The sequence below is a fragment of the Primulina tabacum genome, chromosome 6 (genome assembly GCF_025594145.1).
Source record: "Primulina tabacum isolate GXHZ01 chromosome 6, ASM2559414v2, whole genome shotgun sequence".
NCBI classification, from domain to species: domain Eukaryota; kingdom Viridiplantae; phylum Streptophyta; class Magnoliopsida; order Lamiales; family Gesneriaceae; genus Primulina; species Primulina tabacum.
In genome coordinates this window covers 44,552,912-44,574,920 of record NC_134555.1, presented here as the reverse complement: position 1 = coordinate 44,574,920, position 22,009 = coordinate 44,552,912, and the positions used below count along the sequence as shown (strand labels likewise).

The following is a 22,009-nucleotide window of genomic DNA, read 5'->3' as shown; positions in this document are numbered from 1 at the left end:
TCCCATCGCCCCTGTTTGGGTGCGTTTCCCGGGTTTGCCCATTCACCTGTTTAACAAGAAAAGTCTTTTTGCCCTTGCCAAGATTTTGGGCAACCCGGTGAAGATGGATGACTTTACTGCTGACTCCTCTCGGAGCGCTTTTGCTCGGGTCTGTGTGGAGTTGAATGTGTTGGAACCACCCGTTAAGCAAATTTGGGTGGGCTGGGGTGATCATACCCAGGAGATTGATGTTGTTTATGAAAAAATCCCTGGGTATTGCTTGGATTGCAAGATGTTGGGTCATTCGACCAGTGTTTGCTATTCCCATGGGAAAAATCCAAAACCTGCTCGATCCAAGCCTGCTGATCGAGGGTCGCCTCAGCCGGAGGCACCTCCTGCTCAGGCACCACCTGAGGGTGCAGCCCCTGTCATTGTCCCGGGACCACAGCCCCAGCTTCATGTCAATGGCCATGGTCCCCGGCGTAGACAGAGACGGAGGCCTGTTCGTCAGCCTCTCCCGAGGGATGATCCTCTTGCTTCGAACTCTTTTGGAGTTCTTTCTCATTTGCAGGAGACAGAGGTAGGCTCTGAGGAGCTTGGATTAGGTGTTCCTGATCCCTCTGTCGGTTTGAGTTCTCATCAGGAGGCCCCTATTTCTGGCCGCCCTGTGGTCACGGTGGCTGAGGACGATGAGAGTGTCCATTATGTGGATTGCGTGGATGACCTTGGATCTCCACGCCCGGATGTGGTGACTGTGTTTGCCACCCAGGAGGTTTGTATTGAAAATCATAGCAGTCACTCGGTCCCATCATTTCTTGCATCCCCTGTTGATGCCTCCTCTATGCTGCACGAGTTGATTGCTCGACAGGGACCCCCCATTCTTGAGATGATTCCTAGTCACATGTCGACTGATGATCCTGATCAGGATTTTGATCGACATTCTGTGTCTGGGTTAGCTGTGGGTCTGAGTGTAGTATTCTGGACACTGACATGTCCAATCTCAGGAAAAGATCTCAGGATGATGGTCGGCGATCGCGTAAAAAGCGATCGGATCCTTCTTCCACCCGTTCCCCATGAATTGCTTAATCTGGAATATCCGGGGACTTCGAGGTTCGGAGTCCCAGCAGAGGCTGCATGCCTTTGTGAAGGAGAAACAGATTAAGGTTTTGGCTGTTTTGGAGCCCATGATTGATCTGGATCCGAGATACATGACTCGCCGTTTGGGGTTTTCTGGAGTCATCTCTAATCTCTCCGGTCATATCTGGGTTTTTTTTGCTGCTGATGTGAGGACGGAGTGTGTTTTTGATCATGCTCAGTTCCTTCACATCAGAGTCTCTGCCTCTTTCTTGCCGACAGAGATATTTTGTTCTTTTGTTTATGCTAGATGTGATTATATTCAGCGTAGGGATCTTTGGGCTTCTTTGCTTTTGGTTAAGCCTGTTTTGGGTCCCTGGCTGGTTGGGGGCGATTTTAATGTCGTCAGGGATGCGTCTGAGTGCTTGGGCTCCCGTGGTGGTAGGTTGCTGCCCATGGAGGAGTTCAACACTTTTATTCTTGATTCTGGCCTGATCGATGCTGGTTTTGAGGGGTCTTCGTTCACTTGGACGAATAGGACCATTTGGAAGCGGTTGGACAGGGTCTTGGTTTCTGTTGATTGGGGAGATCATTTCAGCTCGATTCGGGTTGAACATCTCGCTCGTACTGTCTTGGATCACTGTCCGCTTTTGGTTACCGCTCCTGTTTTTGCCCGTGGGCCGAGCTCGTTTCGCTTCCAGCGTATGTGGGTTAGGCACCATGGTTTTTTGCAGACTGTGAGGCTTAATTGGAATCTGCCTTGCAGTCTGAGCGGCATGCCTCGGCTTTTTGCCAAGATGAAGCGTCTCAAGCATCACCTCCGGTGGTGGAATCGGGATGTTTTTGGTAACATCTTTGATAGACTCACTGAGGCTGAGAGTGCTGTTCGTTTAGCTGAGGATGTCTGTGAGGCCAACCCTTCTGATGCGAATTGGACTTCCCTGTCTGATCGCAATGAGGATCTGGCCCGTATCACCGCCATGGAGGCGGATTTTTGGAAACAGAAAGCGGCTTGCCATTGGCTTGAGGATGGTGAGCGGAACACCAGACTCTTCCATAATATGGTGAGTTAAAAGCAAGTGGCGAATAAGATTTTCCGCATTTGGGAGAATGGGGTCTGCCTGACGTCTCAGGATTTGATTCAGCAGTCGGGAGCCTTGTTTTTCCAGGATCTTCTTACCGGGGAGCCCTCTGCGCTTGATTGCCCTGATTTTTCGGGTTTTCCCTCGGTTATATCTGCTGTGGAGAATGATGGTATTGCTGCGATTCCCTCTTTAGAGGAGGTCCGCGCGACCGTCTTCTCCATTCATCCTGATAGCGTTGCTGGCCCTGATGGCTTCTCTTCGGCGTTCTTTCAGCATTGCTGGGAGATTGTCCATCAGGATGTTTTTGGTGCTGTTCTTGATTTTTTCCAGGGTTCTCCCTTGCCTCAGGGTTTTACCGCCACCACGATCACCCTGATACCCAAAGTCGAGGGTGCTCGCGCCTGGTCGGACTTCCGTCCGATCAGTCTGTGCAATGTCACGAATAAAATCATCTCGAAGCTGTTGTACTCTCGGTTGAGGGATGTGGTGGAGAGACTTGTTTCCCCAAATCAGAGTGGCTTCGTTCCGGGGCGGATGATATCTGATAATATTCTCCTTGCCCAAGAGCTCACTCACAGCATTACTCTCCCCACTCGTGGTGGTAATGTCATCTTGAAGTTGGATATGGCCAAGGCCTATGATAGGGTCCAGTGGCCTTTCCTTTTTGATGTTTTGAGACATTTTGGTTTTTCCGAGCGTGTTGTGGCTTTGGTCTCGGCCTGTATTTCCCATTGTCATTTCTCCGTGAACATTAATGGTTCTCTATCGGGGTTTTTTGGTTCCACCAGAGGCCTCCGGCAGGGCGATCCATTGTCTCCCCTTCTATTCATTTTGGGGGCGGAGTATCTTTCTCGTGGCCTTGACCGCCTCTACCTGCAGCATCCTGCGCTGAGGTATCGTTCTGATTGTGATATTTTGATTTCCCACCTGGCTTACGCTGATGATGTCATTATTTTCGCCAGTGGTGGGTCTCGTGGTATGCAGCGCCTTGTCGATTTTCTGCATCACTACGAGAACTGTTCGGGGCAGCGTGTGAATGCTGCTAAGAGCTCTTTGATTTTGCCTCCGAGGTGCTCTGGGCGCCTCCGCTCCCGGCTTTTGCGAATCACCGGGTTCGCCGAGGGTCATCTGCCCCTCAAGTACCTCGGAGTTCCCCTTTATCGGGGTAATCGCACGTGCTCCCTTTTTGAGCCCCTCCTACAGTCTGTTCGTAGGAAGTTAGAGGGTTGGGAGATTCGGACCCTCTCCCCGGGTAGCCGTATGACCCTGATACGTAGCGTGCTCCTCTCCATGCCGATTTATCTGTTTCAGGTGGTTCAGCCATTCCTGGCTGTCATTGAGAAGCTTGAGCGGGCCTTTAATGCCTTCCTCTGGGGGTCGAGACCCTTGGAAAGGAAGTGGCACTGGGCCCGGTGGTCCCGGGCTTGCCTCTCCGTGCTTGAGGGGGGCCTTGGATTCCGCAGATTGAAAGATCTCGTGGAATGTTTTTCTATAAAATTATGGTTCCGATTTCGACAGGGCTCCTCTCTTTGGGCGAGATTCCTTTTCCGGAAGTATTGTCGGCTGGATGCTCCTGCCTGTGTCCCCGCCCGTGGTTCTATATCCCCCATTTGGCGTCGTCTCCTTAGGATCCGCCCTCGTGCGGAGCCTGGCATTCGCTGGCGCGTTGGTCTTGGAGATGTATCCTTTTGGGATGACACTTGGCTCGGGGATGCTCCCTTGTCCTCCCGGTGTGTGGTCCGCGGGGGCCGTGATGTCCGGTTATCTCAGTTTTTGTCTGAGGGGTCCTGGGATTTTGATCGCCTGTGTGCGGTAGTTGCTCCTTCGGTAGCCGAGGAGATCGTTTTGATTCCTGTTCTTTCGGGAGAGCCCGATCTGGCACGCTGGATCCATAGCTCTGATGGTGCTTTTTCTGCGAGATCTGCTTGGGAGCTGATCCGTCAGCGTGCTCCGTCTTCTGATATCTTCCGCCCGTGTTGGGGGAGCTGGTTGAGGCCTACCATGTCGTTCTTTCTCTGGAGATTCTGGCATCAATGGCTCCCAGTTGATGAGGTACTCCAGCGCCGGGGTTTTGCGTTAGCTTCGAGATGTCAGTGTTGTGATATGTACGAGACATTCACACACATATTCCTTCGCAGCCCGGTTGCTCGGTCTGTTTGGCGTTTCTTTTGCGCTGTTTTTCGGGTCCGTATTCCCGACACTGAGGATTTCAGTTTGTTCCTCAGTGCGTGGAAAAGAGACTTGGTCTGGTCCCAGGGGGGCCATGTGCGGGAGTTTCTCCCCTGCATCGTTCTGTGGTTCCTCTGGACTGCGCGGAACGATGCTAAGCACCGTCATCTTCCCATCTCTGGGGAGACGGTGAAGTACCAGATTTTGTCTTACCTTCGCCTCGCCCACTCTGCGCGTATTGTCAAGCCCAGACATTGGCTGGGTGTGTTTCATGTGGCGAGATCGATGGGTATTTCGGTTGCTCTCCACAGATTACATAGGACGGCGATTGTTCGCTGGCTGCGACCGCCGTCCGGGTGCTTCAAACTTAATGTGGATGGGAGCTCGCGTGGTTTATCAGGGGACTCTGCTGCTGGTGGCGTTGTTCGGGATGATTCCGGGAGGGCTGTGCTCTCATTCAGCGAGTTCATTGGAGCTGGGTCTTCTCTCCGGGCTGAGCTTTGGGCGGTTTGGAGGGGTCTTCTCCTTTGTTCCGATCATTCTTTTTTCCCTCTTTGGATTGAGCTTGATTCTCTGACTTCTATTCAGCTCATTCGTTCCCGTCGATGTTGCTGGGATCTTGATCACATTGTATCCAGGATTCTAGTCCTTTTGAGGGGGCGATCGGTTCATATTTCGCATATATTCCGGGAGGGTAATTCGGTGGCAGATGCGTTGGTGGCGAGGGCCCATACCCTTAGGCACTTTACCTTAGAGTTAGGTCCTTCCCTCCCTAGGCACATTTCCACACTTGCTCGCTCGGATACATCCGGGCTTCCCTACCTGAGATATAGATCTTCTTAGCTGTTTGCAGCCCTTCCCTTCACTTGGATCCATTTCTTATGTCTTTCTATATGTATATGTATATTTTTTCTTTGCAGGTACTGTTATTTCGGGGGTTTCTTTATTTCCCCGTTTTGCTAGTCTTGTGTGAGTGGGCCCAGACACTTGCACCCTCCTTGCTTTGCTCCATAGGGTTGGGGTGGGTCCCAGCACTTGCCTCGTTGGTGCTTTTCTATGGACTACCCCTGTTATCTGGCGGGCGTTCTCTGCAGGCTTCTCCTTGTCCGCCGACTTCTATTCTTATGTTTTTGCCGAGTGATATGGAGTTTCTGGATATTTTCTCTCAGTGGCTTATCTGGCCTAGAGTTCCATTCATTCACGTGACTCATGATGTGACTTTCCAGCTGTTTATTTTTTTGATTGCGGGATCCTATGCAGCTGCCCGTTCTTGGATTAGGATGTACTTTTCAGATTGGCATTACATCGACAGACGGCTCAGAGATGGGTACCATAGATGGTCTTTTGCACCTACTTCTGAGCTGGATCACTACTGTTTAGATATGTTTCGATTTGTTTTCATGTATTTAGCGCTGATCACTTGTGTTTATTTGTATTATGCATTTTACTTAGGGATTAGTTTTTGGCTTGTGTATTTGCCACCCTAGGTTTCTGTTTTTTCTATTTGTATGACTAGCCTTTTGAGAGGTGTTGATTTTATCCTCCTCTCTTTAGGTTTTATCTTGTATTTTATGTTTGATGATATATACAGGTAGGGGTCTGCCTAACCCCCCCGCTTCCGGCGGTGTTTATTCCAAAAAAAAAAAAAAAAAAAAAAAACCCTAAACCCTAAACCCTAAACCCTTAACCAAAAAACCCATTCGCCCCCAAAAAATTTTCTCTGAAAAAAACACACAGTGAAGGTGCGAAAAAACACACTAAACAGTCACTATTCACGCCCTAGCCACCGCCATGCCGCTGCCGCCGGATCCCGGCCGGCCAACCACCCCATCTGAACCGCCTCATCACGGCGACCAACATATCAAAAATTCAGACCATTCCATGCCCGATTGCCCCTCCATTTTCCCGACTGAAATCTCGGCCGTTTCTTCACCACCTTCGCCGCCGGTCACCGTCGCTCCTCTTGGTGCCGGCGACCATCCATTAGACTCGCCTCAACCTCCCCGTCAGTTTCCCATACCTGCGCGAACTGATAACCCCGCCGTTCCGTCTCATTTTCCGATTGAAGCCTCGCCGTTACTGTTCACTGCACAGGCGAGTGGTATTTCTCCGATTCCGGCTGATTCCGGCAACCTTTGTGAAAAAGGGCTCCCGATCTGGAATGCCCACTCTGAGACGAAGCTATTGCCACCGGAATCGGGCCCAATGGTGTTCTCCTCCGCCGTCAATTTCAGATCTACGGTTGGTGGTTCTGTCGCGCCGTTCACGTCACATTCTTCATCAAATTCCGGCGCCGTCACGGCGAGTTTTTTCAATCCCTCTTCACAGCATGATCGTCCACTCATGGGTAGGATTTTGCCTCATTCAATTTCCGGTTTCCGGCCACCGGTCGGAAACCCCCAATTTCAAGGCCAATTTCGAATTTCATCACCTTCTTTGGTTCAATCGACCCCTCTTATGCCCGGTTCTAATGGATTGAAGACCGGTTCCGTGATCTCCTCGCCGTCGCCGATCTTGGGTAAATCTCCGGTGGTCAACTCGGTGGTCAACTCGGTCGGGTCAACTCAGCGAGTTGACCGTGTTCACTCGGCAGTCAATAACTCGGGTTTGGCTTCTAAATCTGATTCTCAGGCGACTAAGACGTTTCCGATGTCATTCAGGGATGCCCTGGCTCCTACTTCCTCTCGTTCGGGGAAGAATGGCTTTGGAGATGTCGTGGATGCTATGGAAGAAATGCCCCCACCGACTCTTAAGGATGGGAAACCGGGTATTTTTTTCCCGGATGAGGTAATGTCTTCCCTGACCGAGCCTTTTAAGTTTTCTTTAGTTGGGAAGATTTCAGGTAATAGATCCTTAGTCCCAAACTCGGGAATTTCTACGGCTTTTGCTCGTTTGGGATTGAAGCGATCTTTTGATTTGAGGTTCTTGCCTCGGGGTTTTCTGATCCTTTCACTTCATTGTGAAGAGGATTATGCGTTCTTTTGGACGCGTGGGCAGATGATGGTGGGCCCTCTCGGGATCCGTTTCTCCAAATGGACCCCGGAATTCAATCTTCAGGAAGAATCTCCCATCGCCCCTGTTTGGGTGCGTTTCCAGGGTTTGCCCATTCACCTGTTTAACAAGAAAAGTCTTTTTGCCCTTGCCAAGATTTTGGGCAACCCGGTGAAGATGGATGACTTTACTGCTGACTCCTCTCGGAGTGCTTTTGCTCGAGTCTGTGTGGAGTTGAATGTGTTGGAACCACCCGTTAAGCAAATTTGGGTGGGCTGGGGTGATCATACCCAGGAGATTGATGTTGTTTATGAAAAAATCCCTGGGTATTGCTTGGATTGCAAGATGTTGGGTCATTCGACCAGTGTTTGCTATTCCCATGGGAAAAATCCAAAACCTGCTCGATCCAAGCCTGCTGATCGAGGGTCGCCTCAGCCGGAGGCACCTCCTGCTCCGGCACCTCCTCAGGGTGCTGTTCCTGTCATTGTCCCGGGACCACAGCCCCAGCTTCATGTCAATGGCCATGGTCCCCGACGTAGACAGAGGCGGAGGCCTGTTCGTCAGGCTCTCCCGAGGGATGATCCCGTTGCTTCGAACTCTTTTGGAGTTCTTTCCCATTTGCAGGAGACAGAGGTAGGCTCTGCGGAGCTTGGATTAGGTGTTCCTTATCCCTCTGTCGTTTTGAGTTCTCATCAGGAGGCCCCTATTTCTGACCGCCCTGAGGTCACGGTGGCTGAGGACGATGAGAGTGTTCCTTTTGTGGACTGCGTGGATGACCTTGGATCTCCACGCCCGGACGTGGTGCCTGTGTTTGCCTCCACGGAGGTATGTATTGAAAATCATAGCAGTCACTCGGTCCCATCTTTTCCTGCATCCCCTGCTGATGCCACTTCTATGCTGGACGAGTTGATTGCTCGACAGGGACCCCCTATTCTTGAGATGATTCCCAGTCACATGTCGGCTGATGATCCTGATCAGGATTTTGATCGACATTCTGTGTCTGGGGTTAGCTGTGGGTCTGAGTGTAGTATTCTGGACACTGACATGTCCAATCCCAGAAAAAGACCACAGGATGATGGTCGGCGATCGCGTAAAAAGCGATCGGATCCTTCTTCCACCCGTTCCCCATGAATTGCTTAATCTGGAATATCCGGGGGCTTCGAGGTTCGGAGTCCCAGCAGAGGCTTCATGCCTTTGTGAAGGAGAAACAGATTAAGGTTTTGGCTGTTTTGGAGCCCATGATTGATCTGGATCCGAGATTCATGACTCGCCGTTTGGGGTTTTTTGGAGTCATCTCTAATCTCTCCGGTCATATCTGGGTTTTTTTTGCTGCTGATGTGAGGGCGGAGTGTGTTTTTGATCATGCTCAGTTCCTTCACATCAAAGTCTCTGCCTCTTTCTTGCCGACAGAGATATTTTGTTCTTTTGTCTATGCTAGATGTGATTATGTTCAGCGTAGGGAGCTTTGGGCTTCTTTGCTTTTGGTTAAGCCTGTTTTGGGTCCCTGGCTGGTTGGGGGCGACTTTAATGTCGTTAGGGATGCGTCTGAGTGTTTGGGCTCCCGTGGTGGTAGGTTGCTACCCATGGAGGAGTTCAACACTTTTATTCTTGATTCTGGCCTGATCGATGCTGGTTTTGAGGGGTCTTTGTTCACTTGGACGAATAAGACCATTTGGAAGCGGTTGGACAGGGTCTTGGTTTCTGTTGATTGGGGAGATCATTTCAGCTCGATTCGGGTTGAACATCTCGCTCGTACTGTCTCGGATCACTGTCCGCTTTTGGTTACCGCTCCTGTTTTTGCCCGTGGGCCGAGCTCGTTTCGCTTCCAGCGTATGTGGGTTAGGCACCATGGTTTTTTGCAGACTGTGAGGCTTAATTGGAATCTGCCTTGCAGTCTGAGCGGCATGCCTCGGCTTTTTGCCAAGATGAAGCGTCTCAAGCATCACCTCCGTTGGTGGAATCGGGATGTTTTTGGTAACATCTTTGATAGACTCACTGAGGCCGAGAGGGCTGTATATTTTTTCTTGCAGGTCTTTTATGCTTGGAGGTTGTTTTTTATATCACATTTGGTCGGTGCAAGTTGGCCCAGACACTTGCACTCTTCATATTTTGTTCCTTTGGATTTGGGTGGGTCCCAGCACTTTCTCCGTCGGTGCTTTTCTTTGGACCATTCCTGTTATCCGGCTGGCGCTCACTGCAGACTTCTACTTGACCGCCGCTTTCTTACTTTTATGCTCTCTTGTCGATTGTTATGGTGGCTCTGGATGATATATTTCGGTGGTCTCTTTAGCCCGGAGCCTCATTCATCTCGGGAGTTATATGGTTTCTACTTCTGCTCCGTGCATTGGTGGCTCTGGACGTTTACTATTGGTTGCCTCTTATTTCAGAGTTACAGTCATGCTTGGATTTCTGATTTTATGAGCTCCGTCAGTTGTCCCCCTCTCCTTGGGTCTTTGAGATTTTCTGACTTGAGCTGGATTACGGTCCTCCTTTTGTGTTTCGACCATTTTTGCACAGTATCTTTCCAGCTGCATATTATTTTGACGGCCAGATCGTGTATAGAGCTGCCCGTTCTTGGATTAGGATGTACTTTTCAGATTGGCATTACATCGACAGACGGCTCAGAGATGGGTACCATCGATGGTCTTTTGCACCTACTTCTGAGCTGGATCACTACTGTTTAGATATGTTTCGCTTTGTTTTCATATATTTAGCGCTGATCATTTGTGTTTATTTGTATTATGCATTTTACTTAGGGATTAGTTTTTGGCTTGTGTATTTGCCACCCTAGGTTTCTGTTTTTCTATTTGTATGACTAGCCTTTTGAGAGGTGTTGATTTTATCCTCCTCTCTTTAGGTTTTATCTTGTATTTTGTGTTTGATGATATATACAGGTAGGGGTCTGCCCCCCCGCTTCCGGCGGTGTTTATTTAAAAAAAAAAAAAAAAAACCCTAAACCCTAAACCCCAAACCCCAAACCCAAAATGCTCTCAACCCAAAAAACCCCAAAAAAACCCCAAAAAATCGCCTAACCTTGCTGTCATTGCCGCCATGCCGCCGCCGCCAGTTTCCGGCCGGTTCACCACACCACCGGAGTCGTCTCATCAGATAGAACAACATATCCAAAAATCATGCCCTTCGGATAACGTTTGCCCATCGAAATCATCTCTTGAAAATCCGTCATTTTCGGCCGTTGTCTCGTCGTTGCGATCCACCGATCCGATCGACGCCGATAATACACCATATGAATCGTCTCTTCAAGGCGATCACTGTGTCAAAATTTTATACCAATCGGATACCATTTGCTCAACCGATTTCAGCTCCAAAGTTGCGCCGGTACTGTTCACCGCGACGCCATCATCGGTTTTGTCTCCTGTCGCCGATTCCGGCAACCTCTGTTCAGTCAAGACCCCGATCTGGAATCCCCATCTCCAGACGAAGCTAACCCACCAAGGACCGTTGCAATCGGAGTTCAATTCCGGTTGGAATTTCAGATCTACCATTTCAGCTTCGGAAACCCTAGGTGCGACGCCTTCTTTTTCGAATTCCTCCGCAATGGCTTCTTCGTTTTTCAATTCCTCCGTAGCGTTTACTAGTCCGTCCATGGGTAGTCTACCGGTAACTTCAATTTCAGAAAATATGGCTCCGATAAAAAATGCCCAATTTGTTGTTGATTCTCGATTTCTTCCTTCGATTTTCGAGCTAGGGACCCCTCCGACGTCCGGTTCTTGTGCAATGGATACCGGTTCTGTGCTGCACGTGCCGTCGCCGTCCCTCGGTGGTTCTCCGGCCGAAAACTCGTTGGTCAACGGCGAGTCAACTCTGCGCGTTGACCGAGTCAACTCGTCAGTCAACTCTACAGATTCAGCGGTCAAACTCGGTCCTCGTGCTGCTGTTCGGGCTTCAGTTTCTTTCCGTGACGCTTTGGCGCCCCCGTCTCCTCGATCTGTGCTGAAAAGTTTTGAGGATGTGCGTAATTCGATGGACGAGGTGCCTGAGCCGTCTTTTCTGGATGGTAAGCCGGGTATTCGATTCCCGGTTGAGGTAATCTCTTCTTTGATCGAACCTTTTAAATACGCTTTAGTTGGTAAAATTTCAGGGATTAGGTCCTTAGTCCCGAATTCCACGATTTCTGCGTATTTCGCCAAAATGGGACTAGTGCGATCTTTTGACTTGAAATTCTTACCAAGAGGCTTTCTGGTCATTTCCCTTACCTGTGAAGAAGATTATGCTCGTATTTGGTCGAGGGGGAACATCTTTGTGGGACCACTTGGGATCCGGTTTTCTAAGTGGACCCCTGAATTTAATCTGCATGAAGAATCCCCCATTGCGCCAGTCTGGATCCGTTTTCCTGGTTTACCCCTGCATCTGTTCGATAAGCGTACTCTTTTTGCTCTTGCGAGTCTTGTGGGTAAGCCGGTTAAAATGGACGACTACACAGCTGATGTCTCTCGGGCTGCATTCGCCCGAGTATGTGTTGAAGTTAATGTTTTAGAGCCACCCATTAAGCAGGTTTGGGTTGGCTGGGGTGATCACACACAGGTCATTGACGTCATCTACGAAAAAATCCCCGGATATTGCATTGATTGCAAAATGTTGGGACACTCAGTTACTGTGTGTTATTCTCATGGGAAGAATCCTAGGCCTAAGCCTGGTCCTTAACAATCTCAAGAGCCTGTTCCTCCCAAAGCACAGTCACCCCAGGAGGGTGCTGTTCCTGTCTTTAATCCCGGACCACAGCCTCAGCTTCAGGACAATGGCGGTGGTCCCAGACGTAGACGGAGGAGGCGGCCCGTGCGCAGGGTTCCTCCTGTTGGAGCTCCCCCCACAGGTCCTGCTGCTCCGCAGCAAGCTATCCCCTCAAATGCCTTTGATGTTTTGTCACGCTGGCATGATGAGGCTCAGCGTTGCGACGCTAGCGAATTGTTTGGTTCTAATCCTGGTCATGGATCCCACTTGGAGGTTGTGGGTATTGAGGTACCTGGAGATGCTCCCTTGGACCAGGTTACTGTTGTTGGTGTTGACCCGGTTCTTTTGGGTCCGCCCATTGATGACGCCTTACTTTCGGGTACGGATGGTGTTCCTGTCCAGTCTTTAGTTCATGTGGAAGAGGGGGGTATTGGCACTTTTGGTGATAGTGTGGGTGTTCTGGGTTCTCTATCTGATGGTTTCGGTATGGTGGTTGTTCCACCTGTACAGTGCATGGAGAATCACAGCTGCCATTCGATCCCCTCTCTTCCTTCTTCCCCAGATGTTTCCTCTCGGCTTGAGAAACTAGTTGCTCAACAGGGATCTCCTGTTTGTGAGCGGATTGTCGAGCAGATGACTGCCGATGACCTCGACACGGGGTTTGATCGGCATTCTGATTCTGGTGTTCAGGACACTGATATGTCCAACGTGAATAAAAGGAAAAACGACGAGCTGAGTGATTCGTTTAAGCGGAGACCGGGTGATTCTGCTCACCGTTCTCCATGAATTCCCTCATTTGGAATGTTAGGGGACTTCGAAGTTCGGAGTCCTAACAGCGACTTCATGCTCTTGTGAAGGTGCATCAGATTAAGATCTTGGCTATCTTGGAGCCGATGGTTCAGCTGGACCGGAGATTCATGACTCGCCGTTTCGGCTTTTCTAGAGTCATTTCAAATCTTTCTGGTCATATTTGGGTTTTTCTTTCTGCTGATGTGACGGCTAAGTGTATATCTGATCATGCTCAGTTTCTTCACCTCAAGGTGTCTGCTCTTTTTTTGCCCACGGCTGTGTTTTGTTCTTTTGTTTATGCCAGCTGTGATTACATTGAGCGTCGGGATCTGTGGCATTCCTTGCTTCTTGTCAGGCCTGTTCAAGGTCATTGGCTTGTTGGTGGGGATTTTAATGTCGTTCGGGATGCTTCTGAGTGTTTGGGCACTCATGGTGGTAGGTTGCTACCCATGGATGAGTTCAACACTTTCATTCTGGATTCTGGCTTGGTCGATGCTGGTTTTGAGAGGTCTTTGTTCACTTGGACGAATAAGATCATTTGGAAGCGGTTGGATAGGGTTATGGTTTCTGTTGACTGGTGTGATCATTTCAGCTCCATCCAAGTTGAGCATCTTAGTCGTGCACTATCTGACCACTGTCCTCTTTTGATGACCGCTCCGGTTTTTGCTCATGGGCCGAGCTCATTTCGCTTTCAACGTATGTGGCTTCGGCATCATGGTGTTTTGCAGACCGTCAGACTTAATTGGAATTTGCCTTGTAGTCTGTTTGGCATGCCTCGCCTTTTTGCTAAGTTGAAGCGCCTCAAGTTTCACCTCAAGTGGTGGAATTGAGATGTTTTTGGTAACATTTTTGATAAAATCACCGAGGCTGAGAGGGCTGTTTTGTCTGCCGAGGCTGCCTGTGAGACCGATCCCTCTGCTTTGAATTGGACTTCTTTGTCTGATCACATTGCGGATCTGGCTCGTGTCACCGCCATGGAGGCGGATTTTTGGAAGCAGAAAGCCGCATGCAACTGGTTAGAGGATGGTGAGAGGAACACCAAACTCTTTCATAGGATTTGCTGCATCACTATGAGAACTGTTCGGGGTAGCTGGTTAATGCTGCCAAGAGTTCTCTTATTTTGCCGCCGAGGTGCTCTGAGCGCCTCCGTTCTCGTATTTTGCGTCTCACTGGGTTTGCGGAGGGTCACTTGCCTCTCAAGTACCTCGGTGTTCCCTTGTTTCGGGGAAATCGTGTTTGTTCACTTTTTGAGCCCCTCCTACAGTTGATTCGTAGGAAATTAGAGGGGTGAGAGACCCGGACTCTTTCTCCGGGCAGCCGCATGACACTCATTCGGAGTGTGCTCCTCTCGATGCCTATATACTTGTTTCAGGTGGTTCAACCACCGCTGGCTGTTATGGAGAAGCTAGAGCTTACTTTTAATGCCTTTCTATGGGGGTCGAGACCTTTGGAGAAGAAATGGCGCATTGGGCCCGTTGGTCTCGGGCTTGTCTTCCTGTGCTTGAGGGTGGTCTTGGCTTCCGCAGATTGAAAGATCTTGTGGATAGCTTCTCCATAAAATTGTGGTTTAGATTTCGACAGGGTTCTTCTCTCTGGGCGAAATTCCCTTTACGGAAGTATTGCCAGATTGAAGCTCCTGCTTGTGTTACCGCTTGTGGTTTTATATCTCCTACTTGGCGTCGTCTCCTCCAGATTCGGCCTCGTGCGGAGCCTGGCATTCGCTGGCGTGTTGGTCTTGGAGATGTATCCTTTTGGGATGATATTTGGTTTGGTGACGTTCCTCTGTCTAGTCAGCATGCGGTTCGAGGGAGCCGTGGTGCTCGGGTTTCTCATTTTTTGCCAGAGGGGGACTGGGACTTCGATCTTCTTTGCTCTGTTGTTGCCCCCTCTGTGGCCGAGGCGATCTTTCTGATTCCCATCGCCTCTGGTGAGCCTGATGTTGCTCGCTGGATTCATAGTTCTGACGGTGCTTTTACGCTGAGATCTGCGTGGGAGCTTGTTCGTTTGAGAGACCAGAGTTCTGATATTTTGACTCCTTGCTGGGGTAGATGGTTGAGGCCTACCATGTCATTCTTCCTTTGGAGGTTTTGGCATCAATGGCTCCCGGTTGATGATGTGCTCCAGCGTCGTGGCTTTGATTTGGCTTCTCGATGCCAGTGTTGTGATATGCCAGAGACATTCACTCACATTTTCATTGATAGCCCTGTTGCTCGATCCGTCTGTCAATTCTTTGGGGCTATATTTCATGTCCGCATTCCCAGCACTGGGAATTTCAGACTGTTCCTCAGTGTTTGGAAGAGAAATCTTCATTGGACACCTGGGGGCCACATCAAGGAGTTTGTTCCTTTTATTGTGTTATGGTTTCTCTGGACTGCTCGTAATGATGCGAAGCACCGTCAGTTACGTATTTCAGGGGAGACTGTGAAGTCTCAGATTATATCTTACTTGCGTCTCGCCCATGCTGCATTCATTGTTAAGCCTAAGCACTGGCTTGGGTTTTTTGAGGCGGCGAGATTGTTGGGTATATCGGTTGTTTTTCAGAGGATTCATAAGCTGGTGCTTGTTCGGTGGCTTCATCCACCTTCTTGGTGCTTCAAGATCAATATTGATGGGAGCTCGAGGGGCAATCCTGGGGATTCGTCAGTTGGTGGTGTTGTACGTGACTCTTCTGGCAGGGTTGTGCTATACTTCAGTGAGTTTATCGGGACCGGGACCAATGTTCGCGCTGAGCTCTGGGCGGTTTGGAGGGGTCTTCTTATCTGTTCCGATCTTGGTCTTTTTCCCCTCTGGATTGAGACTGATTCTCAGATTTCTCTTCAGATCCTTCGTTCTCGTAGATGTTGTTGGAGCCTTGATCATATTGTTACTCGGATCCTAGTTCTTTTGAGGGGGCGTTCTGTTCATCTATCACATATATTCCGGGAAGGGAATTCGGTGGCGGATGCTTTGGTGGAAGAGGCCTACACTCTTAGACGGTATTCCCTAGTTTTAGATCCTTCCCTACCGAGCCATGTCTCCACCCTAGCTCGCTCTGATTTTTCAGGGTTTCCCTACCTAAGATCTCGTTCTTCTTAGCTTTTTGCAGCCCTGATTTCTTTGGATCCATTTCTTTATATATATTTATTTATATATATATATATGTATGTATTGTTTCTTTGCAGGTACTTTGCTTTTGAGGGATTATTTTCCCATCCTCTTGTGTTTTTGTGCAAGTGGTGCTTCCTTTTGGCCCCATCCCGGTTTCAGATGGGCGTTTACTGCAGGCTTCTCCTTGCCCACAGAGCTCTCTTGATGAGCTGTTTTTCACATTGCTTGCTTACTTCAGTGCTAGTGGGCACAGACACTGGCACTTTCTGCGGTTCCTGGTTTTTGAGGGTTGGATTCCGGTAGTTTTTCCTTTGGTATATTCTTTGGATGTCCACCCGGTGACAGGCGTGCGTTCTATAGTGCGAGTGGGACCAGACACTTGCACGTTTTTGTGGTCTTTGTCTTCTCGTGCGATGGATTTCCGTACTTTCTCATTTGGTAGTTTACTAATGGCTCCTTTTGATCATCTTCAGTGCCTTATTAGATTGATTGAGCTATACAGGTCATATGGATCAGAGTTGGGTTCTTCTCCTTGGCTTTCTCGCCTCTCTCGGAGCATCTACTTTCGACTTGATCGTTTTGATGTTATTGGCTCGGGTTTTTCTCGTTGTTAGTACTTTGCGAGCCTTACTTTTTTTACTAGGGTTAGCAGTTGTATTTTATGCTACCCTAGCCTTTAGTGGATTATGGATTGTATGTATTTATTGGTCTTTTAGCTTTTTGGGGAGGTCTTGGTCTAGTCCCCCTTCCCCTTAGGCATTCTCTTTTGTACCTTTATTTTGTTTGATATATACAGGTAGGGGTCCGCCTAACCCCCCCGCTTCCGGCGGTGTTTACCGGAAAAAAAAAACCCTAAACCCTGAACCCTAAACCAAAAAAACCCTAAACCAAACCGGAAAAATGCTCTCTACCCCGAAAACCCAAAAAAACCCCTAAAAATCGCCCAAACTTGCTCTCACCGCCGCCATGCCGCCGCCGCCGGTTCCCGGCCGGTTCAACACACCACCTGACGCGCCACCCCCCAACGAACATAATATCCAAAAATCATCGTCATCAGAGCACGTTTGCCCCAACAAATCGCCGACACAAATCCCGCAAATTCCGGCCATAAACGCGTCGACTTCATCTACCGTTCCGATTGGCGCCGTTTATGTACCCATAGATTCGCCTCTTCCAAGCGACCTTGTGTCCAAAAATTAGGTAAATCGGTGTCCATTTGCCCCGCCGATTTAAGCTCCGAACTTCCGCCTGCACTGTTCATCACGCCTCCAGCCACGTTTCTGTCCATGCCGGCCGATTCCGGTTACCTCTGTTCAATTGGGACCCCGATCTGGAATCCCCATGAGCAGTCGATTCCAACACTACAAGGCCCGTCATCATCGATGTTCAATTCCGACGGGAATTTCAGATCTACACCTCGCACCACTGAAACCCTAACGCCGACGGGATTTCAGATGGGATTTCGATCTTCTTTGCGCTGTGGTGGCCCCTTCTGTTGCTGAGGCGATTACTCTGACCCCGATTGCCTTTGGCGAGCCTGATTTGGCGCTTTGGATTCACAGTTCTGACGGTGCTTTTTCGATTAGGTCTGCTTGAGACCTTTTCCGATTGAGAGACTCTGTTTCTGATATCTTGACTCCTTGTTGGGGCCGTTGGTTGAGGCCCACGATGTCTTTTTTTCTTTGGAGATTTTGGCATCAGTGGCTCCCGTTGGATGATATGCTCCAGCGTCGTGGCTTTGAGTTGGCTTCTCGATGCCAGTGTTGTGATATGTCGGAGACATTTACACATGTCTTCATTGATGGCCCGATAGCCCGTTATGTCTGGCATTTCTTTGGGGCCATATTTCTTGTCCGGATCCCCTGCACAGGGGATCTCAGGTTGTTCCTTAGCGCTTGGAAGAGAAATCTTCATTGGGCACCTGGGGGCCACGTCAAGGAGTTTCTTCCCTTCATTGTTTTGTGGTTTCTCTGGATGGCTCGTAATGATGCAAAGCACCGTCAGTTGCGTATTTCTGGGGAGACTGTGAAGTCTCAGATTTTGTCTTATCTGCGTCTTGCCCATGTTGCTTTCATTGTTAAGCCCAAGCACTGGCTTGGTGCCTTTGAGGCGGCGAGATCGCTGGGAATTTTTGTTGCCTTTCAGCGGACCCATAGGTTAGCGATTGTCCGGTGGCTCTGTCCACCTCCTGGGTGCTTTAAGCTGAATGTTGATGGGAGTTCGAGGGGCAATCCTGGGGAGTCGTCTGTCGGTGGTGTTGTGCATGATTTTTCTGGCAGGGTGGTGCTCTCCTTTAGCGAGTTTATCGGAGTCGGGACCAATGTTCGGGCGGAGCTTTGGGCGGTTTGAAGGGGCCTTCTTATCTGTTCCGATCTCGGTCTTTTTCCCCTTTGGGTTGAGACCGATTCTCAGATTTCTATTCAGATTCTGCGTTCTCGTCGGTGTCATTGGGACCTTCATCATACAGTCACTCGGATTCTGTTTCTTTTGAGGGGGCGGGCGGTTCATTTTTCACATATTTTCCGGGAGGGAAATTCGGTGGCGGATGCGTTGGCGGCGAGGACTCATACCATTAGGGTTTATACCTTAGAGTTAGGTCCTTCACTACCCAAACACATATCCATCCTGACCCGCTCGGATATCTCCGGGCTTCCCTACCTTAGATACAGATGTTCTTAGCTATTTGCAGCCTCTTCCTTTATTTGGATCTATTTCTATATATATATATGTATTTTTTCCTTTGCAGGTACTGTCTCTTTATGAGTGCTTTGTTTCTTTGGATCTGGGTGGACTCTCGCACCTTCTCCATTGGTGCTTTTATTTGGACCACCCTGTTCTCTGGCGGTTGCACTCTGCAGGCTTCTCCTTGGCCGCCGCTTTCTATATGGTGGCTTTGGATGATCTCTCTCAGTGGTTTCTCTGGCCCAGAGCTCCATTCATGTTGGGTTTTATATGTTCTCTGCTTTTGCTGCGTGCATTGGTGGCTCTCCATGTTATCTCTTGGCTACCTCTTATATCAACGTTCCAGTCACGCTTGGATTTATGACGTTATGAGCTCCATACGTTTTCACCTTCTTCTGGGGATTTGGAGTTTCTCTTACTTCAGCTGGATTGCGGTCCTCCATCTGTGCTTCTACTGTTTTTGCACAGTGCTTCTCCTTGCCCGCCGCCTTTTATCTTTTATGTTCTCTTGCCAAGTGTTATGGTGGTTCTGGATGATCTCTCTCAGTGGTTTCTCTGGCCCGGAGCTCCATTCATGTCGGGATTTATATGTTCTCTGCTTTTGCTGCGTGCATTGGTGGCTCTTAATGTTCTCTCTTGGTTACCTCTTATATCAGAGTTCCAGTCACGCTTGGATTTATGACTTTATGATCTCCATACGTTTTCACCTTCTTCTGGGGATTTGGAGCTTCTCTGACTTGAGCTGGATTGCGGTCCTCCACTTGTGCTTCTACCGTTTTGGCACAGTGATTTTCCAGCCGGATACTATTTTGATTGCGTTATAATTTACTGCAGACCGATCTCTGACTAGGATGTCCTTTTCAGTTTGGACTTTACAGTGACAGACGGCTCAGATATGGGTACCATCGGTGGTCTTTTGCATCTACATCTGAGCTGGATCTTTACTGTTTAGATAGGCTTCAATTTGTTTTCATGTACTTAGCGCTGCTTTCAGATGTTCATTTTGATTATGCACTTTTCCTAGGGATTATATTTTGACACATGTATTTGCCACCCTAGGTCTTTCTATTTTATGTTTTGTCATATTAGCCTTTCGAGAGGTCTTGGTATAGTCCCACTCTCTTTAGGTTTTATCTTGTATTTCTTTTTTGTTGATATATACAGGTAGGGGTCCGCCTAATCCCCCGCTTCCGGCAGTGTTTTCCGGGAAAAAAAAAAAAACCCTAAACCCCAACCCGACCCCGACCCCGGAACCCCGAACCCTAAACCCCAATGTTGATTGAGCATGCTATCTGATAGTATATGAATCCAACGATCCTCTAGTCTAGGTTAGCCAGCGCATATGTAACAGCATTTTCTTCTCGATATATGTGTAAGTGATATGATGATCCAACAGTATTGTTTGGATTCGAGACAATATATGACAGTGATTCCAATATGCAATATCACTTAACAGAGATCATGCACATCTTTGCACAGATTATTTTGACAGTTTAGGATTAGGCTCGGTTCTTTAACGTCGGTCATTCCATTAAGACCGTGCTTTCTCTGAGACCGTTGCTGATCATCCTTAGTATCTACACGATTACTACTAGTGTGATTTCCTCGAAAACGCTAACTTAGTTTTTCTTTTTTCATATGGTTTCACCTTAGGTTAGAGGTTCGTTAAACCACCCGCCAAACTTTGGCGGTGTTTTATTTTTTAAAAAAAAAAATCATGTGCAAGTCGATTCAAACACTTGTACGTTATATGTCCAACCTTCATCTTCACCCGGTTTCATTTGAGAGCTTACTGCAAATTTCTCCTTGCTCATCTTTTTTATGCGTCTTTTGACTTGCCAAGTGTTTTTGGTCGCTCCAATTGCTCTCCTCCAGATACACCCTTCTCTGGAGTTCCATACACTTCAGGCTTCGTGATATGAGGTGTTCACATGGTTTCACCCCATAGTCAATTCTTTAGGTGACCTTTTTGGCTTTGCTGGATAGCAATCACATTTTTGTTGCATGATCGTCCTTACACAATGACTTTCCAGCAAACCTATCTTTTGTACTTAAGTGTCTTGTTCAACATTTAACGTTTTGGGTCATCTCAGATTTTCGAGAAAGCGGCTTTTTTAGATCTGGTACAAAAAGAACGCTGGCAGAATCATCGCAACTTCTAAAAAACAGAAAAACCTTGAGCTCCATTTGGCAGGCATTTTTTCATATTATTAATACATCACTAGTAGAGACTCAAACTAATTTAGGTAACGATACTCGTACTTCGTACACTATATCATACCTTGACGTGTACACTTTCGATTTATTTGAATTTAAAAGATTAATTTTATTGAGGAATTTCCTCCAAGAAGGCATGATAAGAACATTACCAATTATAAAAATTCCATGAATCTATTATATATTATATATTTATAAATATGTAATTTTATATGTGAATTTTCATTTATCTCTTTATTAATTGCTTGATTTACATTAATTACTTACTTTAAATGTGTCTTTTCTTTCTTCTTATTTATATTTTAAATATATGATTATTAGTATTTAAGTTTTTGATAATTCTATGAATCTAATATATATTATATATTTATAAATATGTGACTTTATATGTGAATTTTTATTTATCTCTTTATTAATTGCTTGCTTTACATTAATTACTTACTTTAAATGTGTCTTTTCTTTCTCCTTATTCATATTTTAAATGTGTGATTATTAGTATTTAATTTTTTAAGTCTACCCATATTATAATATATTATTTTTATCCAATGATATCTTTTCATTATGTAAATTAGTATTTGGTTTTTTTATGCCTACCCACATTATAATATGATATTTTTAATCCAATGATTTAGATTTTTTATTTATCTTTTCATTATGTAAATTGAATTAATTAAAGTTAAGAAATAACTCATTATCGAATTGTGAATTTTTTTTGGTGTCTTTTAATTTTTTTTTCATGTCCTCATGTGACAATTTGCTAGAATTTATGTGTTTAAATTAAGGTTTTTTGACATCGAAATTTTTTTGTGGTTTATATTTATCAATTATTTAAATAAAACACGGTAAAAGATCTTTGTAATTTGAGCCGTCAATTTGGGTTGGGTCTGTCAGTTTGGCCTGCACCGCCAAACAGTTTAAGTGAGTTGGATTGAAATTTTGTCGACTCATTTAAAGGTAAACCGAAATGAACTCGCACGAGTTTATATTAAATATCTATATATCTAATATTATCGATTTTCAATCATGAATTCTTGATATAAAATAGAAAATTTCAGTTTGATTTCAAAATTGTGATGTTACTATCTAGTACAAAAATTGTGGGTTCTTGAGACATTTTGGCAGTCACTCAAAATTGAGTGTCAAAGTTGACATTTGAGTTGTATTTTTGGATTCCTGACAATATGTTCGTCAACATATTATTTTTAAGTTAGTTTTATCATTATCGTGAGGGGTAAATATGTTTATTA

At 47.3% G+C, this 22,009-nt stretch overlaps 1 protein-coding gene across 1 annotated transcript; it reads left to right on the top strand.

Moving 5' to 3' along the window:
• The first annotated feature begins 12,880 nt into the window (after positions 1 to 12,880).
• On the top strand, positions 12,881 to 13,606 carry LOC142550321 (uncharacterized). Its single transcript, XM_075659543.1, has one exon. The coding sequence runs from the start codon at positions 12,881 to 12,883 to the stop codon at positions 13,604 to 13,606; it is 726 nt and encodes a 241-aa protein (XP_075515658.1).
• The last annotated feature ends 8,403 nt before the right edge of the window (positions 13,607 to 22,009 follow it).

Excerpts from the sequence above, each read along its gene's own strand:
- LOC142550321 (XM_075659543.1), top strand. The coding sequence starts at position 12,881 with ATGGTTCAGCTGGACCGGAGATTCATGACTCGCCGTTTCGGCTTTTCT.